This window comes from Macrotis lagotis, chromosome X, assembly GCF_037893015.1.
Source record: "Macrotis lagotis isolate mMagLag1 chromosome X, bilby.v1.9.chrom.fasta, whole genome shotgun sequence".
NCBI classification, from domain to species: Eukaryota; Metazoa; Chordata; class Mammalia; order Peramelemorphia; family Peramelidae; genus Macrotis; species Macrotis lagotis.
The window spans coordinates 30,956,479-30,976,353 of NC_133666.1; the positions used below are offsets into that span (position 1 = coordinate 30,956,479).

The window sequence follows — 19,875 nt, forward strand, 5'->3', positions numbered from 1 at the left end:
CCTCCAGTTTACAGCAGAGGAAACTGAGGCCCCAAGGGGTTGCAAAGTATCAGAGCCCTCTTCTGATTTCGAGGCCAGCATTTTTTCTTTTGTAGCAGGCTAATTTTTGCCATATTTGTGTGTACACAAGCTGCAGTAACTCCCACTGGACACTAGAGGGTGCCAAGTGAATCCTAGGCTTGCTCTTGGAAGCATAAAATAAAATCAGAATTCTTTCTATAAAGGAAGCCGATTATATGGAAACATGGTTATTAGAACATCCAAAAAATGATGGGCCCTCTAATTAAAAGCCCCAAGTTTAGAGCAAAGTCCCTGCTCTACAAGAACACTAAAAACCTTCTTCCCTGGGGTACTTCTCTCAGTCTAACCCATAGGCCCCTAACAATGAATTAGCAGTTCTAGGCCCTAGAATGGAAAAATGGAGGGAATTCTATTGCATTGTTGTCCTCATGGACAATGCTGCTTTCCACATGATGTTAATTGTTTCTTGCCTTTGGCAAAAGCCCCCTGACTAGCTGTTGTTTGACCAGGAGCTTCATTTTTTTCTCCTTCCTGACCCTCTCTGGACTGTGATACCTTCCTGAACTGTGATGCCCGGAATTGAAATGGTGATCTAAATGAGATTTCAAGTGGGTAGAGAATACAGTATTCCCGGAAGTTATGTCCCTCTTAATAATGCAGCTCAAGGTCAAATATGTTTATTTGTTTACTTTTCTTTATCAGTGCCTCCAGACCTGCCATTCTCTCTTCCCAGAATCTCCTTTGGCTTTCTCTTCCCTGACTACTTACTTGCTAGGTGCTGAAGAATAAGATCAAGCTTGGCGAATTCTTGAATTAGAACCAAGTCACATGTTCAGGGTGGCTCCTGCCTTCACTGTGGTTCCAATTAGGAGGGCTTTCATTTGGTTTGATTTGCCTTGATGTACCAGTTGGTGGAGGTGAACAGTCTGGGTGACCCCTGTGGAAGACATTGCTCATACCTAGAGATGCTATAACACTATGGGAGCACTATAAGAAAAAAAATCACAAAGTGTTGTTGGGTTGCTTTTTTATACCAAAAATCATGATGGAGTTTGGATTGACCATAATGGATGGTCTTCTCTCTCTTTCAGCCTCCTCGAACAGCTCACCCCATCGTTCATTTCACCTGCAAAGACTCTGATCCCGTGGTGATAGAGAAAATGCCTTTTGACAAATACGAAATTGAATCTTCGCCCTTAACTCAGTATATCTTGAAGCACAAGTCACCTCTGACTTGTTGGCAGGTACCTGATCTTTACCTGGTAATAAATGCATGCAGAGCCTCCGTTATTCTCTGCAGTTTCCTTAATTTCAGGAGAACAAATTCTTCAATGTCTAGAGGGAAAAAAATATACAAATTTTAACACAGAAGGAGCAGCTAGGTGGTGCAGTGGATAGAGCACTGGCCCTAGAGTCAGGAGGACCTGAGCTCTAATTTGCCCTCAGTCATTTAACAAATACCTAGCTGTGTGACCTTGGGCAAGTCACTCAACCCCATTGCCTTAATTACAAATTTAAAATGTCTAACGCAGAGCTTCCATAATCAAGCATACGGTTTTAGGCCTCAATGTGTATCATTGATCTATTCCTGTGCCCAATAATAGGCAACATGTACTAGCAGAGGCAGAGTGTTAGCTTCAGAGCTGGGAAGGTTTAGATACAAATCTCCCCCTCTAATGCTTGCTAGTTGTGAGTTCTTACAACAGTCATGGCCTCAACAAAATTCAGACAAGTTCTGTCAAATGCTTTGGTAGTGGGAGCTCGCCCCAACACAGTCACAAGTCCCTGCTATTACTGACCTATCACCTCAGCCTTTAGTGCTCATAGCTCTCTTTAGATAGCATGAAAATACCAATACAGGGGCGGATAGGTGGTGCAGTGGATAAAGCACCGGCCTTGGAGTCAGGAGTACCTGGGTTCAAATCTGGTCTCAGACACTTAATAATTACCTAGCTGTGTGGCCTTGGGCAAGGCACTTAACCCCATTTACCTTGCAAAATCCTAAAAAAAATACCAATCCAGAGGATCCAGATTTGAATCTGGCCTCAGCCACTTACTCCCTTTGTAACCACAGGCAAATCCCTTCCCCTGTCATGTGTTAAATGGACTAGGTGACCTCCAAAACCCCTTCCAGCTCTATGCCAACGATCACTAGTGTTAGCAATCCTAGTTTGGCAGAATGGTTTTTGGCTTTAGCTAAAAAAGCTGAATTTTGTCATCAAAGATCTAGCACAAAAACTCTTTGGGATTGTGGCGGGATCCTTGCACACGGGGCAGCTAGCTCACATTTCTATAGTGCTTTAAGGTTTGCAAAGAATTTTACATGTATTATCTCATTTGGTTTTCATAGCAATCCCATAGGGGTAAGTGGCATTATCATCCTTATTTTGACAGATAAGGAGACTGAGGCACAGAGAAATTAAGTTCCTTGTCCAGGGTCACATAGCTGGTGTCTGAGGCAAGCTTCCTGCCCATTTTTCCGTGTCCCAAGTTCAATAATACACCCACTATAGTATACTACCTATCATATCTGTGTGTTAGGGATAGCAGTTGTGTATAGCAAAAATAAGGAGACGGTCTAGTAACATCTAAATGATCAAATAGCATCTCTCCTGTATTGTCACCTCTTCTTTTAAAAAATGATGAAGAGATCAATTTACTCCTAATTGTAATTGGCCAATTATCCTCTCTTTCTCTTTCTATGCTGTAAGACTATTGAGTGATCAGGGATGATGAAGCTCTCTCTACTTTTCCAAGAAAAGATTTTTCAAGTGGACAGCGCCTTCATTCAAGATAGGAGATTGTCTTGACTAATTAGTGAAACTGTCCAAAATTCCCCCAGGAAGCTGAAACCTGTTAGGCAAAGGAAAAGAGCTGGAAAACCAGAAATAAAGGGGTTAGAAAACGTAAAGGTGGCAGAATGAGGCTAACTTCGAAGAAACACATGTGCCCCAAATTTATAGATTGAAGCATTGAGAGACAGCTAAATGGAATGACTCAGCGAGCTCTTCATCAAGCACCTTTGCCTCCCTAGGCTAGCCTTTGACATGAGTGCGGGGGTGTCTTCTTTAATAGTCTTATATCCCAGACTGTAACTTCGAACTGAGTTGCAGATATACTTCAGTGCAGGGCAATTCCACACCCTGGGAAATGGGATCACATGTGTAGGTCTTCTGAAGCCCTCTCCTTCCCTCCCTCCCCTCCCTCCCAAGTTGAGAAAAATTACATTTCTGATTGAAATTGAGCCTCTTTAGGTATTCTTTTTTATATGTTCTCTCCAAATGAACCCAAGAAATTTTGTTCCTTTGTCTTAATAATAATACTGATGATTGCTCCCATCTTCTGTAGGACTTGGAGGTTTGCAAAGCCATTTGCTGGCAACCATCTTTTCTATCCCACACTATTTTGGTTTTGAGTCTGGGGAAGGGGTGATTTTAGTTTAATTTCATGTGTACTGAGGAGAATGAGTAAAAAAGCAAGGAAATTTGGCAAGGCTAAAAGAGATGAATGGGTTAGAAATGAATGGGGTTAAACCATTTATGGTATGTTGCAATCAACTCCAATATAACTTCAAAAATGATTTCCCTTTCATAGAATCATTGCCTCCTCATGACAATTATGAGACTAAACCCTGCTTGGGTCTTCTACTTTAAGTTGCTACATGCTTCAGTTTTTCTTGTAATCTAATGGATATTAGTTCAAATACTTAACTCTGCAGTCTCATTGATGTGGGTCTCTCTTCCATTAGCCTTTCATAGTCCTTCAATACCTGTCCATCTTGTTTGACCCATCCTACATATCCTGGGGGCCCCCCACTCTCTGGGAGGTGCTGAATCCTCCCTCTAATATATCAATTGCACCAGACTAGCACAATGGTTATCCATCACCTAGCCCTCAGCTTCAGTACATGACTTGGCTGCTTCCATGTCATTCATGCGGTTGATTGTTGGCAGTATACTTCAGTCAACTCAAGCTAAGTCTCTCCATTCCCCTTTGGGTGACCTGCAATTTTTATTCTTTGGAGAATTTGGTATTCCCTAATGTCCAGAAGGTGGGAGGTCATGGTTGTGCTGTCCTCTGCCTTGGTCAAACCACTTCTGGAATGTTGTGTTCAATTCTGGATGCCGCATTTTAGGAGGGATGAACTGGAGAGTGTTCAGAGGAGGGCAACCAGAATAGTAAGGAGACCAGGGACTCTGTGTCATACTCAGATCAGTTGAAGAAGCTGAGAATCCTTATTTTGAAGACTAGAGGGTTGTGCGGGCCAAGTCCAAGTTTCTGAAGGACAGATATGTGCAAGGGGAGGATTAGACACTTGTCCCTAAAGGGTAGAGCTAGGACCAATGGAAGGGAAAGAAAAGAACAGAATGAAATGGAACAGAAAGAAAAACTTCCCACTGGTTAGAGATAGGTAGAAGTGGGATGGGCTACTTCAGAATGTAGTAAGCCTCGGCTTTTAGTCTTTGCTCAAAGACCTTCCCTTTCCTGGAAGTCTTAAAGCAAAAGAAAAGTTTGGATGCCTACTTGGCAGGGATGCTGCTTTATTCAGTCCCAGTTTAGACTGGGTATTCTCTTCCAACTTCGATTCTGCGCAATAGGTGAAGGACTTTGAATATCAAGCAATGGAATAAATTGGGTGGGCAGGGAAGTCATTGAGAGCAAGGTTTTTTGAGTAGGAGGGAGGAAAATGACAGGATCAAATTTGTATATGAGGTGAATTGCTTTGCTAGTAGTGTTTAGGATGGATTGATGAGGATGTGAAGTAGAGGTTAGGAGACCAGTCAGGAGGTCATGGTTATTCCAGGACAGTGAGAATACCTATACCAGGGTGGTAACCATGGGGGTGAAGAGAAGGGAAGGGAGATAGGTGAGGATATGAGAGATTTTGTGGAGGTAGAGTCACTCTCTCCCTCTTTAAAATGAGGATATAGACTTGTTGACCCCTCCAGTCCCCTTCCAGCAACAGGAGCAGATCTATGGACTCATGACCATAAGGAGATATGTGTGTGTGTGTGGGGGGTGAGGAGTGCTAGAAGAATCTGACAGCCAGTATCTTTATGGGAGTTGTATGAGAATCTCCTTATTAGAAAAGGCACCACCATGAGATGGCGATAGAATGAAGCACCATGGGATGGTGATGAAGAAGATCAGACATTTTGAGCTGGTGGAGACCTCAGAGGTCACGTAGTCTGCTCCTTAATTTTTCAGATGAGGATGTAAAGTGCCTTTCAGAAGGGACTGGTTCCTTTTGTCTGTTTCCCCAGGTTCTAGTACAGGGTATAGTAGGAGCTTAATAAATGCTTGCTGTTAATGGACTGCTTGGTTGATTGAAGAAACTGAGTCCTAGAGAGATAAAGGGACTTGCCCAGGGCCACAGGACATGTAGCTGAGATCTGAACGCAGACCCAGTTCCTGATTTCAAACCCATGAATCTTTCCATTGGCCACACTTGCCTAAAAAGGAAATGAAAATTCCTGTTTGATCCAAACGAACAGCTCCTAATTGATTCTTCCTCCCCAGTGCCCTTCAGCCTGGGAATTGTGTTCTTTTGGGGAGCAGGAGGAGGAGAGGGTTTCAATTGCTTTAATGGAGAATACATGTGCCCTGCCAGAAATAACCTAAGACACTTAATTGGGTGTAGAGGAGCCAGTGTAATATGTTCCAAAGGCTACTAAGCTTGGGAGTCCAAGAGCTCAAACCCTGGATGACCTGGGGTAACGTCATCTCACCTCTTGGGAAAGCCAGTTTCTTCAACTGTACAATGGAAGTGATCAACTTGTTTAGTATTTTAGTCTTTTAGTATTCGCTTCCTTTGTTTAGTGTTTTTAAAAGAAATTTTATTGAAGTCTCGTTTTCTTCCATCACCAGAATTTCACCCAGTCTTCTCCACCCTGCTCTTCTCCCCAAAGAGTGAGCTCAGATAACCAATCATTTGATCAAACTCATGAAAGGGGAATACAAAATCAGTAAAGCAGATATCAACAAAATAGCAACAAAATGCCCTTCCTGACCAGGGAGACCTTCCCTCTCATACCCTCTCCTTTCTTTGTTTTCTCCTTAGGTATTTGTGGCCAATAGTGGGAAGTACAGTGAACTGGAGCACCCCTTTGGATACCTGAAGGCCAGCAGGAACTTAAAATGTGTCAATCTCTTCATCCTGCCTTACAACTACCCAGTCTTATTCCCACTTTTGGGTAAGTAAACTGGTTTTGTGGGGTTTTTTGTCTAAGAAAAAAGACAGTTTTTTCTTTTTTTTCTCCTTAAAAATCTTAATCGTATTTTTTTCCCAATTACATATATAGTTTTTGTTTTTCTAAAATTTTCTTCCTCCCTTCCTCTTTTCCCTTCCCCATTCCCTTGACAGCCAGCAATCTTATATAGGTGATACAGGCACTATCATGTTTAAACTTATTTCCATTTTAATCATGTTGTGAAAGAAATAACAGAAAGGAAAAACCAAAACCACAAGGAAAAAATATAAAAAGTAAACTTTGCTCTGCATTCAGACTCCATAGTTCTTTCTCTGGATGTGGATGGTATTTTCCATCACAAGTCTTTTAGAATTGTCTTGGATCGTTGTACTTTTGAGAAGAACTGAGTCCATCGTGGTTGATCATCACACAGTGTTGCTAGTATGTATACAATGTTCTCCTGCTTCTGCTCACTTCACTCAGCATCAATTCTTGTAAGTCTTTACAGGTTTTTCTGAAATCTGCCTGCTCATCATTTCTTTTAGAACAATAGATCTCCATGACATTCATGCATCACAACTTTTTCAGCCATTTCCCAACTGATGGACATCCCCTCAATTTTCTTCTACTTTTTTGCCACTCAACAGCTATTCTGAATATTTTTGCCCATATGGATGTTTTCCCCCTTTTTATGATCTCTTTGGGATACAGACCCATTATTGATATTACTGGATCAAAGGGCATGCACAGTTTGATTCCCCTCTGATATAGTTGCAAATTGCTCTCCAGAAAGGTGGGATCAATTCACAACTCCACTAAATAATGCATTAGTGTCCCAATAAAATATGTTTTTTTAAAAATTGCCTTGTAAATGAAAGAAAAAGTGAAATCTCTATTGTGTTTGTTTGAGGTACACAATTTGTTGAGGTTGGAATGATGGCCCTAATCCTGATTCTAAACTCATACTGTTAGTAACTCAGCCTAGGTCAGAGGGATCCGAGAACCCTGTTATTGACTCCTCACTTCTCTGAGTTGGGATCTCGAAAGCCATGTATTGCCACTTATATCTGAACAAGAATGCCCTCTAATTTATTCCTAGCAAGTGAGCCAGCCAGCATGGGGATGGCAGGAGAAAAGGGGGAACTTACCCCCTCCCAAGGTGGCTTCTTGTACTTTATGACACCAGCAGCCACTAGGGGAGCTTTTTAGAGAAGGCAGGATTCAGATCTCTCTCGGGTGGCTTCCTAGGTCCAGGACAGTTATGGTCATGGAAGCTCCAGGCCTAGGACCTGCAGATTCCCATGACCAGATTCTCTCCCCACTGCCTTTGACATCCATTCCCCTGTCTTCCCTGACAGAATAATCTAATTATCTTATTCCTCATGGACTAGGTTGAGTTTTAACTGAAGGATTCTTCTGATCATGGCATTATGGTGCCTCATCAGTTGGTGAAAAGTCCAACCTCCCAGTATTTTCTTTGACTTCCTTTAGACTAGGAACAATAACTCTAACGAGGCAACACTTGAAAGGAAAGACTGTTGAGACTGCCTTCTCAATGGAACATCTGCATGATTTTCTGCAAAGGTCAAGCTGACCATGTTTCCCCTTCCTCAGTAAAGTCAAGCAACTCCTTGTACTTCTGGGACCTCTCTGGCTACCCCAGCTAACCACTTTGTAATCTCCCAGAGGTGTTACATCCCAGCCTCCTCCCCTCTACCTCCTTTGGGATTTGGCTCAAACACCACCATCTATAGGAGGATGCTCCTCTTCCCACCTCCCTGCCCGGTGACTAGTCTCTTCCCTCTGAGATTTCCTTCCTCCTGACTCTCCCTAATCCTGGATGTGCATTGTTCTATCCATACTGTCTCCCCCATTGAAATGAGAGTTTCTCAAGGGTAGAGACCGAGATTTTGCCTTTTATTTTGCTGCCCCCACTGCTTATTTGGGTACTTGCCACAAAGCAGGCCCTTAAAAAATGTCTGTTGCCTAAGTGTCTTGGTCATTTCCTTTGGTAATCCAGTTGACCAGCAACAGCTTGTTCCTGAGAACTAGGCTTTCCACCTTCTCATATGTCTGCTGCTAAGTCATGTGCGTTGGCTTCCTGGATTTTTATGAGTAGCTTTTTTCAAAAGCTATGACTGATGGTTTCCTAAAGGGCTTAAAAGCGCTGCCCCCTCCCATTGGCTACCTTCGGTGCCTACCTGCTCAAATCAAAATAGAAAAATATAACTTGAAGCATAACAAACTGTTGATTTGCTAATAGCTCAATGCAGATGATTAATTATTTATAGTTTGGGTCACATTGTCTGTATCAATACTGTAAATTAATTGTTGATAATATTTCTATCGCCACCCTTAATTAATGAATTGTTGATAATAATTGAACCTGATTTGAGACTAAAGGCTCCCTTTCAGCTCTGAGGTACACAATGAAGAAGGGCATTCAATATTAGGAAGAGAAGTATAGACTTAATTGGCTAGGCAGTGGGAAGCCATTAGTGATTTTGAAGTAAAGGGGGCTTCATGATGAGACCTATGCATTCTGATTACTTTTATAGTGGAGTATGGGATGGATTTGTGAGAGAAGAGATTAGAGGCTGGGCGTTCTTTCAGGAGGCTCTTGCAATTGTCAGGCTAATGGGAATGAGGCCCTGTGCTGGAGTGGTTGCCATGGGACTGAAGAGGAAAGGAGATAGATATGGATGGGAGAGGTACTGTGTGGGCAGAGACTGTTCCCTCCTCTATAAAAAGAGGACTTTAGACTCAATGACCTCAGAGATGCCTTTCAAATCAGCAGAACCAAATTAGGAGATTTGTGTAAAAATATAAAATCTTTCAACCCAATTAAACTAGGCAGGGGAGAAATGCAGAAGATTGGCTAAAGGACCAATTGATCCATTATAAATCTGTTGGGAGCCAGAATGAATTGGGGGGGCAGGGAATTAGTTGGTTGGTTTGTTGTGGTCATCATTAATTTGTCTTTTGAGACCCACCCCTCATTTGCCTTTAATTGTTCAGGGGCTCGGTGTTATTACAAGGGAACCATGATTTGATTTGTCTTAAGTCCGAGTTCTCAGGTGGGATACAGCCAGAGTAGAATGGATTTGAAGCCAGAGAAGCAGGCTATCAAGTCCCAGTCATGCCCCTTATAGTCTGTGTTGCTAGGGCAACTGCTTCCCTTCTCTGGGCCTCAGTTTCCTCTTCTGTAAAATGCAATAGTGGTACTAGAGGAGCTCAAAAAGGCCCCTCCTCCTCAGAACTGGTGCTCCCTTCACTAGATCCTTGGCACAGTTCCTTAGGTTAGTATTAGTTTGGTGCAAAATATGTATTAGAATTATAAAATTTAGGTTAGAAAAAAAGGAGGTGAGGTGGTAGGTAATGATTATCATTAACAGCACAAATTGATTGAGATGAATCTATAAATTCATTTAGTCTGCCAGCATTTGCTTTTTTACACGCTATTAGAGAATATAATTTTTATTCTTTAACCTTTAAAATTGAGATATTAATGAGAGAAATGCCTTACTATATAAAGTCATCATGCTGAATTTTAGTCCTGATCAAAAACAATTAGAGCAGAGCTTCACTGACCCACCATCCATCCCTTTTCCTCTCAGTCTTCCACCAGCCCTGGTGTCACCGTCACTCCTAGTCTCCTGTTGCCATGGTATCCTTCTCTCCAGGCTCACCCTTCCCCCAGCTCAATTTGCCCAGATACAAGAATTCCCAGTCACAGCTCTGAACATGACGACAATACGGATTTGCTCATTTGAATAGATGTTGAAACTCACAGTTGGGATAATGCAATCTTTTCTCATTTTGTTTCCCATAATAGATGAATTGTTCAAGGTTCACAAGCTTAATCCAAGCCCAAAGTGGCGGCAGGAGTTTGATGAATACCTAAAATCCATACCTGCATACTTCCTATCTGTATGTAATATATAGATAAAGATATATATATATATATATATATATAGATATATATATATAGATATATATACATATATGTATGTCCGCATATACGTGTATATGTATGAATTCAAAGCGATGGTTACCGGTCCCAGAGAGCAGTGACGCCTTAGCTTTTGACTGGTGATATGATTGCTCGCCATGTTACCTTACCATAGCAACTGGAGGGATAGGCATCAATTTGTAACATCAGCAAGGAACAAGATACAGCCCTTCTACTAGAAGACCAAATGAGATTTTTGCCTCCCCCCACCCCCCTTCTTAATTTGTCTTCTTAGGCCATGAAGATTTTTAAGATGGCTCTCCACAATGTAGTTTGTCAAATTCACATTCTGGGACTGGGAGCATCTTCTTTGGATTACACAAATAAACCTCTCTGTGGTCACATTCTATGTGTGACATTGGGGTTGTACCTGCTCTCTTGAAACAAATACACATTAGTACTTAATTGTGGGTAAACTACCATGTTAGGTCCTCTACAGGCTAGGGCAAGTATTGCCAAGAAGCTGCCTGGTTTGTCTTATTCTCATTTTTACAAATTGAGACCTCAAAGAAGGAAACTAATTAGAACAGAATTTGTTTTGTTCTAATATGGTGACTGGGTATAGGTAGGCTAAAAGAATTTCATCATCTAATTCATTTCCAGGATTGACTAGAGAAACCTGAAAGTTAGGCCTCTCCATCCATTCATTGGTATACATGGAAAAAAAGAAAATAAGCATCATGACCTTTGATTTTTTTCCAGAAAAATTGTAGGCTTTTACATGGGACTAGAGCTGGAGAGCCAGCTATCTGTTGTTTCAAGTGGTTCGCCCCTCTGTTCTGGTGTTTTTACTTTCCTGAATCTTCACCTGCTTCTGTCCTCTCCTGTTTTCATTCCTCCTTAATGTCTCACATGTAGCTCTGTGCAAAAGTATTGTTTCTTACTTATGAGTTGTAAACCTTGAACTGAATTGTAAAGTCGTTTAAGTTTCTCTCTATTCATGTTATGGTGGATTTTCTTCCCTTATAGCCACTAAAGAAAGCATTAAGGATGATGGGTGCTATCAATGTGATAGTAGAGACTTCAGATTCTGGACTCAATTACAACATCACCAATTACCTTAAAAAACTCAGCCATCAGGTAGTATTTTTTTTACATGAATTTTAATCTTTAAAAATTGTCATTGTCAGCCAAAAAAAGGCTTTGCACTTAGAAGTAGATTCTCTTATTTGTTCAGTTCTTAGAAATATGTATAGATCTCTCTATCTTCTGGATTATTGACAAGAGATTATTGACAATGCCCCTTGAAGTGCAGTTAGGAGTTTGTTAGTAACATGTACTGATATCTATTCCTGGTTACACTTTTGCTGCCTGGTTATACCAACCACCAGACTGGGAGGGCCATGTTTTTCCTTGCTTCAGTCTTCAGATTTTAAGCTCTGACTTAGAGCATCCCTTGTTTGTTTGGGGGTTCTTTTGGGGGGAGGTATAGTCCAGACCTTTGACTTTGGTGTAGAAACTTCCTTCCTCAATCCTCATCTCTCGCTTACTAGCTTTCCCTAAGATATGGTCGACAACTGGCCTTCTCTAAGGCTTCATCTTCCTATAACTCCAAAAGTAGCCCTCTCTCTATTATGCCCCATCATTTCATGGTCCCTTTTTATAGGAAATGTTATGTCATTTCCATTCTACATTGGGAAATTAAGGCATAGATTCATTGAGAATCAGAGGAAGAGGCTGAAAGGGCAAAAGGCGTTTCTAGTGTGAGAACTTTCAGAGTAAAGATGTTTCTTTGGCATACTAGAGAACGTTCAGAGAGTCAAGAAGGCAGCCTGGGGTCATACTTAATCCCAGTAGGGGCTGTGGCCTGCTACTACCCAGAATACACTCACTAAGCTGCAAAGTCTTCAAAATTCCTTGGGACCCATTGAACAGGACAAGAAAAGATCTTAAATGCCTACTATGTCTCAAGCACTATACTAAGCATTTTACACATGATCTCACTTGATCCTTACCACAACCCTTCAAGATAGGTGCTATTATTTTCTCCTTTTTATAGGTCAGAAAATTGAATCAGACAGCAGTTAAGTGACTTGCCCAGAATCACACAGCTAGGAAATAGTATGAGACTGGATTCCCGGCCCCACCTAGCTTAGATTTCTAGAAGACATAGATTCTGTCCAACAATGTAGGATTAGTTGAATGTACTTTTTCAAAATCTTTTTTGTTTTCAAGCAAAAGTTTGAAAAATTGAAATCTACAACTTTCCCCCTCCGATATCCACTGGTCATGTCACTAAGCAAAGTCACCTAGCTTCTCAATGCCTCAGACAACTCTCTGACAAGACTACAGATGTTGGAGAGGAGGTGCTGACTTGTATTGACAGAGAATGTTCCTTCTTCATCCTAGACTGAGGAGGTCATAGATCCAGGTTGTTTTTTTTTTAATAAAGGAATTGATAGGTGAACCCTAAGTGTATTTCATTTAGTTCAAATCTAACCTCAGATACTTTCTAACAAGCAACTGATCCTGAGCAAGTCCCTTAACCCTGTTTCTCTCAGTTTCCTCATCTGGAAAATGAACTGGAGAAGGAAATGACAAAACCACTCCAGGATCTCTGCCAAGAGAATCTCAAATGGGGTCTCGAAGAGTCAGACATGACTGAACAACATTCTAAAACGTTTGCGCAAACCGAAGTTTTCTTCTGTGGTTGTTTTTTTCTTCTGATTAAATTGTAATGTTTTCCTAGTGTGGGTGCTTTGGTTAGAGGATCAGGGTGGGCATCCCACCTCTGTTCCTTTCTAGGTCATTAGTGTGACCATGGGACCTTAGTTTCTCACTCTGTTAACTGGCTAAGATGATCTCAAAATTCTCTGAAGTCTATGATTGATTATAAGAACCCAGATTGGAAACTAAGCCAGTCGTTACTGAAGACTTTTGTCTTTTTGCACCCCACTGAGCAACACCACTCCTACCCAATGGTTTTGGTTGTTGTTGACGGCATGGAAAGGAATGGTTGCCTTACAGAAACACAGGATTGTCCATTGTTTCATTTTGAATGACTGATTCAAACTGAATAATAATGAAGGGGAAAGGAAGTTGGGAGACCTCCTAAAGTATTATTTTACAGATTGTTGACTAAACAAGGATAAAGTAAGTCCTTTTTTCATACATTTTATGTTTTTCTTTTAGAGCAAAGTTGAGGTAGAGAAACGGAATGCATTGGTGGGGACTAAACCTCCCCAAGAAAGAGTAATCAGGGTGAAAAATTTCTCTTCTGGCAACCCCACATTTTCTGGTACTGGCAGTGGTTCACAGATGCCACCTACAGAGGCTAACTATAGCCTTGTGAAAATGAATGGAAAAGAAGCCTCTAGCTTCAAGTTAGCAATGCCAAACAAGGTAAAGTATCCCAACCATTTAGAAATACCTCCTATTTGCCAGATATTAGGGACACACACAGAGAATGAAAATCCTACTTTTTAAGGGGCTTACATTTCAATAGGGAAGACAAGAATTGAAAGATTTGAAACAAAAATTCACAGGGAATAAATTTGGATCTAGTCAAAGTTGGTTTAACATTGGTAGTTTGGGAGGAAGGGCATTAGCCATTTGTGGGGATCAGGAAAGCCTTCCTGTAGCAGACAGCAGCTGAGCTGCATCTTCATGAAAGAGAGGTTCTTGAAGTTAGAGGGAAGGAGAGAGAGCATGCCAAGTATATGACCAACATAAGTATACCAATACAAGAGAATAGAGGGTGTGGTGTGGTAGATAAGCAGCAAAGAGGAGGCCAAGTGGGAGAGGGAGAGTGTTCATTGAAGCTAGAATGATAGAAGGGACCAGTCCTAGAGACAACAAGGAACCTCTGGAGTTGGTTGAGTAGGAGTGTGACATGTTCAGATCTGTGTTTAATTTACTTTGGCAGCATATGGAAGATAGATCAGAGAAGGGAAAGACTTGAAGCAGGGTGACCTGTATGGAAGGTTGTTATAATAATATAGGGGAGATGACAAGGGCCTGAACTAAGGTGGTGGCTGAGAGTAGATAAAAGGCATTGGATCAGAGAGATGTCATGAGGGTGGAAAAGGTAGGGTTTGGCACTGAAGGACTGAGGGATAATAGGAAGAATGCCGAGCCTAGGAACCTGAGCCACTGAAAGGATAGTGATGCTCTGAAATAGGAAAAATTAGAAGAGGGGAGTCTTTAAGCATTACCTAGAAGGCATGAATGTTTTCTGTAGAACCTAAGAGTTGGAATAGCAAAATTCCTACCTTACAGGAAAGCCCTAAAAGTTTTATTGCTGCCTTTTTTTGAAAACATCCTCTCCTCCCCTTCTCCCCCCCTGAAATTGAACCCTCCCTTGTCACAAAGGAAAACAGTCCCTGAACGAGAAGTTAGAGACCCATTGATCTTGTCTGATAATGTATACAGCATTCAGGCCCAATATTCTGCCCACCACTGCCTAGAAGAGGGCAATAGGATCATCACTAGAGCTCGAAGGAGCTATCGATATCTTCTAGCCCATTCTCCTCATTTTAAAGTGGAGGAAACTGAGGATTGAAATTCAGCTCTTGTCATTCTACCTTTGTTATTCTTTCAACTCATTATCTGTTCTCCTGAACCATTAGTGGTTTTTCAATTCCTCAGAGTATGACTTATTTTTAGTGATCTTTTCATTGTTTTGTATATATATATATATATATATATACACATACATATATATGTATATATATATATAATTCAACATGTTCTACTCTCACGGATTTCACTCTGTATCAGTTCACACATGTCTTCATATGTTTCTCTGATTCCCTCTTTATTCCTCCCCTCTAGTAACCATTTTTAATAGAGTTGTGCTTATTTTTTTGCATAAATAAGACACTCTAATTGGCATTCATCACACTTTGGTTAAAACAGGATATGAAGCCTTGCCTGTACAAGAATCCTTATGACATTCCTCGAAACTGTCTTCTAGACCAATTAAATAGAATGAGAGCTAGACTGCTGAGCACAAACACAAATGCGATTGGACAAAATCAAGGTAAGTAGACTGTGAGAACGAGATTTTGTCGATTTATACATTATTCAAGTGGCCACTATGTAGGCAGGATTCTCGTTCAAGGAAGTGTTGGACTAGCTGATCTTGGAGGGGTTTAACTTGGACATTCTGTGCTGCTTCTGTTGCTGCTGCTGATGGCCTTGGTTCTTTCCATATCCTCACAGATTCTTCTCACAGTATCCCAATTACACAAATGGGCAACTACCAGGAATATTTAAAGTCGATGCCTCCTCCACTTCGGGAGATTGATTCAGAACAACCAAGAAAAACTCAAGCATTTGGAAATCCTTTCAAACAGATTAAGAAGGTAAGAGAAACAGTCCCATTTTTGCCCAAATAGATGGGGAAGGATGACTATCAGTATTAAGTGACTTGCCCAGGGTTGGTTACACAGCTAGTAACTGTCTAAGCTCTGATTTGAACTCAGATCCTCCTGACTCCTTTGCCACCTAGCTGCCCCTTCCATATTATCTTTTTTGATGAGATCCTTATGTGTTAAAATTTGTCCATCTTGCTTTTGAAGGGCTAGAAATGACCTCTGAACTGCCATCAGCTTCCTGTTGAAAGAAGCCCATAATTGGGAATGGGGGAGGGGGTCCTGTTGTTTCCTGCTTACTGCCATCAACTGGTTTATTTCAAAACATTTCCATCTTGCTGTTGACTGGGTGGCCTTAAGTAAACATGAATTACCATAGTCAATGAGCTGTCCTGTTATAGACAGTTTTTGCCATGGAGAAAGGTAGTTAAGAGGAAAAAGGGTAAAGGCATCCAGATGCTGACATTGTTTATTGTTACTTTGGCTGATTTTTATTTGTACTAATAGAGTACACTTTTGGAATGAATAATCCCAAATAACCAATAGGCTATTCTATAATAAAATACTAATTAATTGAATTCCAAGTATTCAAAAATCTCAACTGGTATTTCCACCCTCCCCCTTTGCCTTAAACTTCTATGAAAGAGGAAAAGCCAAGGAAAAATAGTTATAATGGAATTTTATTCCCCAAAGCAATCTTTTTTGGTATATCTAGGGATTAGTACACTTTCAGTCCAGTCTCTTAGCCTACTGATTCCCAACCTTTTCATGTATAAGGACACTTTTTTAACAGTAAAACACAATTTAAGTCCTATATCATACTGGAGTTTTATGGTACTATTTTGCTATTAGCATCCTAGAGAAGACTAAGTAGGAAGATACATAACCCAATTTAGGGACAGAGTGGACAGGTTTGGATAGAGCACCAAGTGTGTGGAGGAGGATTATATGAGATATTGTTGGAAGGAGGGAAAGACGTGGTTTTTTAAGATAGGGTTGCGGTGGGGGGGGTGTTGAATGTAATCAGGGTTAAGTGACTTGCCCAGGATCACACAGCTAGTAAGTATCTCTGGACTAGATTTAAACTTAGGTCCTCCTGACTGCAGGGCCAGGGTTCTATCTTTTTTCACCACCACCTAGCTAACCCCTATAATATTTTTTAATAATTTTATAAAACATTTTGGATTTTGGAGACAAGAGGAAGGTGTACTCTTTTTTTTTTAGGTTTGTTTTTGGCAAGACAATGGGGTTAAGTGACTTGCCCAAGACCACACAGCTAGGTAATTATGAAGTGTCTGAGGCCAGATTTGAACTCAGGCACTCCTGACTCCAGGGCTGGTGCTCGATCCACTGCACCATCTAGCTGCCCTTTAATGAGTCTTTTTGACATTAATATTCTTCCAATGATGCTATATAGCTATGAGACAGCATACCAGAGTTTCTGAAGAAATAAACCTGAGGGTCTTCCACAAAGCAGTGGGGCAGTACATGGTGGGTGTTAATCGACAGCAATATTACCAACCAATTGCAAAGGAGAAGTTGCATATTAAAAGAATCAGAGATGTGACTAGAAAAAGAATTTGACTATTTATATTGAGAGAGTCAGGGTCAACTGCTAGATAACTCAAATGCTCCACTGGTGTCTATGCAATGACTTGAGAGTTAGAGGAAGGTCCTTGGCAAAGAAATACTGAAAAATCAGTACAATCCTGCTTAACTTTGCAGTGATTGACATTTAAATACCCGGGGACAACTTGGTGGCACAGTGGATCGCGCACCAGCCCTGGAGTCAGGAGAGCCTGAGTTCAAATCTGGCCTCAGACACTTCATAATTACCTAGCTGTGTGATCTTGGGCAAGTCACTTAACCCCATTGCCTTGCAAAAACAAAACAAAGCAAAAAAGACATTTAAATACCTAACTTTCAGTGAAAGGAAGGAAACTAGATGAGGCTGCACCAAACTTAAAAGGAACTCAATACCAGGTAAAAGAGTCTGACCATCATCTACAGCTAAAGAGCAAAACCATGATTCTTGATCCTTATCATGAGTCAAAAGGGGGAGACTGCTTTTAAAACATTGAATCAGTACAACCAAATTACATTTATTAGCTTACACTTAAATTAGCCAGAACAGGATCCTGATCCATTTGAGGGTGATAGTTCACTCCAAGGATTAAAATAGGGCTATGTTGCTTAAAAGAGATAGAGCTAATTATTTTTTTGTTTTTATTTATTTATTTTTAATTTTTATTAAAGATATTATTTAAGTTTTACAGTTTTCCCCAATCGTGCTTCCCTCCCCCCACCCCCACCCCACAGATAGCACTCCATCAGTCTTTACTTTGTTTCCATGTTGTACCTCGATCCAAATTGGGTGTGATGAGAGAGAAATCATATCCTTAAAGAGAACAGAATTCTCAGAGGTAACCAGATCAAACCATAAGACATCTGGGTTTTTTTTTCCGAATTAAAGGGAATAGTCCTTGTACTTTGTTCAAACTCCACAGCTCCTTATCTGGATACAGATGGTACTCTCCTTTGCAGACAGCCTAAAATTGTTCCCAATTGTTGCGCTGATGGAATGAGCAAGTCCTTCAAGGTTGAACATCACTCCCATGTTGCTGTTAGGGTGTACAGTGTTTTTTTCCGGTTCTGCTCATCTCACTCCTCATCAATTCATGCAAATCCCTCCAGGTTTCCCTGAAATCCCGTCCCTCCTGGTTTCTAATAGAACAGTAGTGTTCCATGACATACATATACCACAGTTTGCTAAACCATTCCCCAATTGAAGGACATTTACTGGATTTCCAATTCTTTGCCACCACAAACAGGGCTGCTATGAATATTTTTTGTACAAGAAATGTTTTTACCCTTTTCCTCATCTCTTCAGGGTATAAACCCAGTAGTGGTATTGCTGGGTCAAAGAGTATTCACATTTTTGTTGCCCTTTGGGCATAGTTCCAAATAGCTCTCCAGAAGGGTTGGATGAGTTCACAGCTCCACCAACAGTGTAATAGTGTCCCAGATTTCCCGAATCCCTTCCAACAATGATCATTATCTTTCCTGGTCATACTGGCCAGTCTGAGAGGTGTGAGGTGGTACCTCAGAGAAGCTTTAATTTGCATTTCTCTAATAATTAATGATTTAGAGCATTTTTTCATATGGCTATGGATTGCTTTGATCTCCTGATCTACTGTAAATTGCCTTTGCATATCCTTTGACCACTTGTCAATTGGGGAATGGCTTTTTGTTTTAAAAATATGACTCAGTTCTCTGTATATTTTAGAAATGAGTCCTTTGTCAGAATCATTCGTTGTAAAGATTGTTTCCCAATTTACTACTTTTCTTTTGATCTTGATTACATTGGTTTTATCTGTGCAAAACCTTTTTAATTTAATGTAATCGAAATCATCTAATTGGTTTTTGGTGATGTTCTCCAACTCTTCCTTAATCATAAACTGTTCCCCTTTCCATAGATCTGACAGGTAGACTAGTCCTTGATCTTCTAATTTGCTTATAGTATTGTTTTTTATGTCTATGTCCTGTATCCATTTGGATCTTATCTTGGTAAAGGGTGTGAGGTGTTGGTCTAATCTAAGTTTCTTCCATACTAACTTCCAATTATCCCAGCAGTTTTTATCAAAGAGGGAGTTTTTATCCTGGTGGCCTGACTCTTTGGGTTTATCAAACAGCAGATTACTATAATCGTCTCCTGCTTTTACACCTAGTCTATCTATTCCATTGGTCCACCACTCTATTTCTTAGCCAGTACCAAACAGTTCTGATGACTCATGCTTTATAATATAATTTTAGATCGGGTAGTGCTAAGCCACCTTCGTTTGCTCTTTTTTTCATTAAGCTCCTGGCAATTCTTGACTTTTTATTTCACCATATGAATTTACTTACAATTTTTTCTAGCTCATTAAAGTAATTTTTTTTGGAATTTTGATTGGTAGGGCACTAAACAGATAGTTTAGTTTTGGTAGAATTATCATTTTTATTATATTAGCTCTACCTATCCATAAGCAGTTGATATTTGCCCAGTTATTTAAATCTGATTTAATTTGTGTGAGAAGTGTTTTATAATTGTTTTCAAAAAGATTCTGAGTCTGTCTTGGCAAATAGACTCCCAAGTATTTTACACTGTCTGAGGTTACTTTGAATGGGATTTCTCTTTCTAGCTCTGCTGTTTCTTGCTAGTCATATATAGGAAAGTTGAGGATTTATGGGAGTTTATTTTACAACCTGCAACTTTGCTAAAATTGCTAATTGTTTCCAGTAGTTTTTTAGATGATTTTTTGGGATTCTCTAGGTAGACCATCTTGTCATCTGCAAA

The 19,875-nt window shown here is 40.5% G+C and overlaps 1 protein-coding gene across 2 annotated transcripts in view; it reads left to right on the forward strand.

Annotated features, from left to right (window-relative positions):
- LOC141499561 (integrator complex subunit 6-like) overlaps window positions 1–19,875 on the forward strand; it is a 69,887-nt gene that overhangs the window by 37,731 nt on the left and 12,281 nt on the right. For both annotated transcript variants that reach the window (XM_074202235.1, XM_074202236.1), the window contains exons 8-14: window positions 1,113–1,265; window positions 6,083–6,215; window positions 10,048–10,142; window positions 11,194–11,304; window positions 13,357–13,566; window positions 15,082–15,205; window positions 15,388–15,530. In XM_074202235.1, the coding sequence (XP_074058336.1) occupies window positions 1,113–1,265; window positions 6,083–6,215; window positions 10,048–10,142; window positions 11,194–11,304; window positions 13,357–13,566; window positions 15,082–15,205; window positions 15,388–15,530 (969 nt within the window). The remainder of the gene's footprint in view (window positions 1–1,112; window positions 1,266–6,082; window positions 6,216–10,047; window positions 10,143–11,193; window positions 11,305–13,356; window positions 13,567–15,081; window positions 15,206–15,387; window positions 15,531–19,875) is intronic.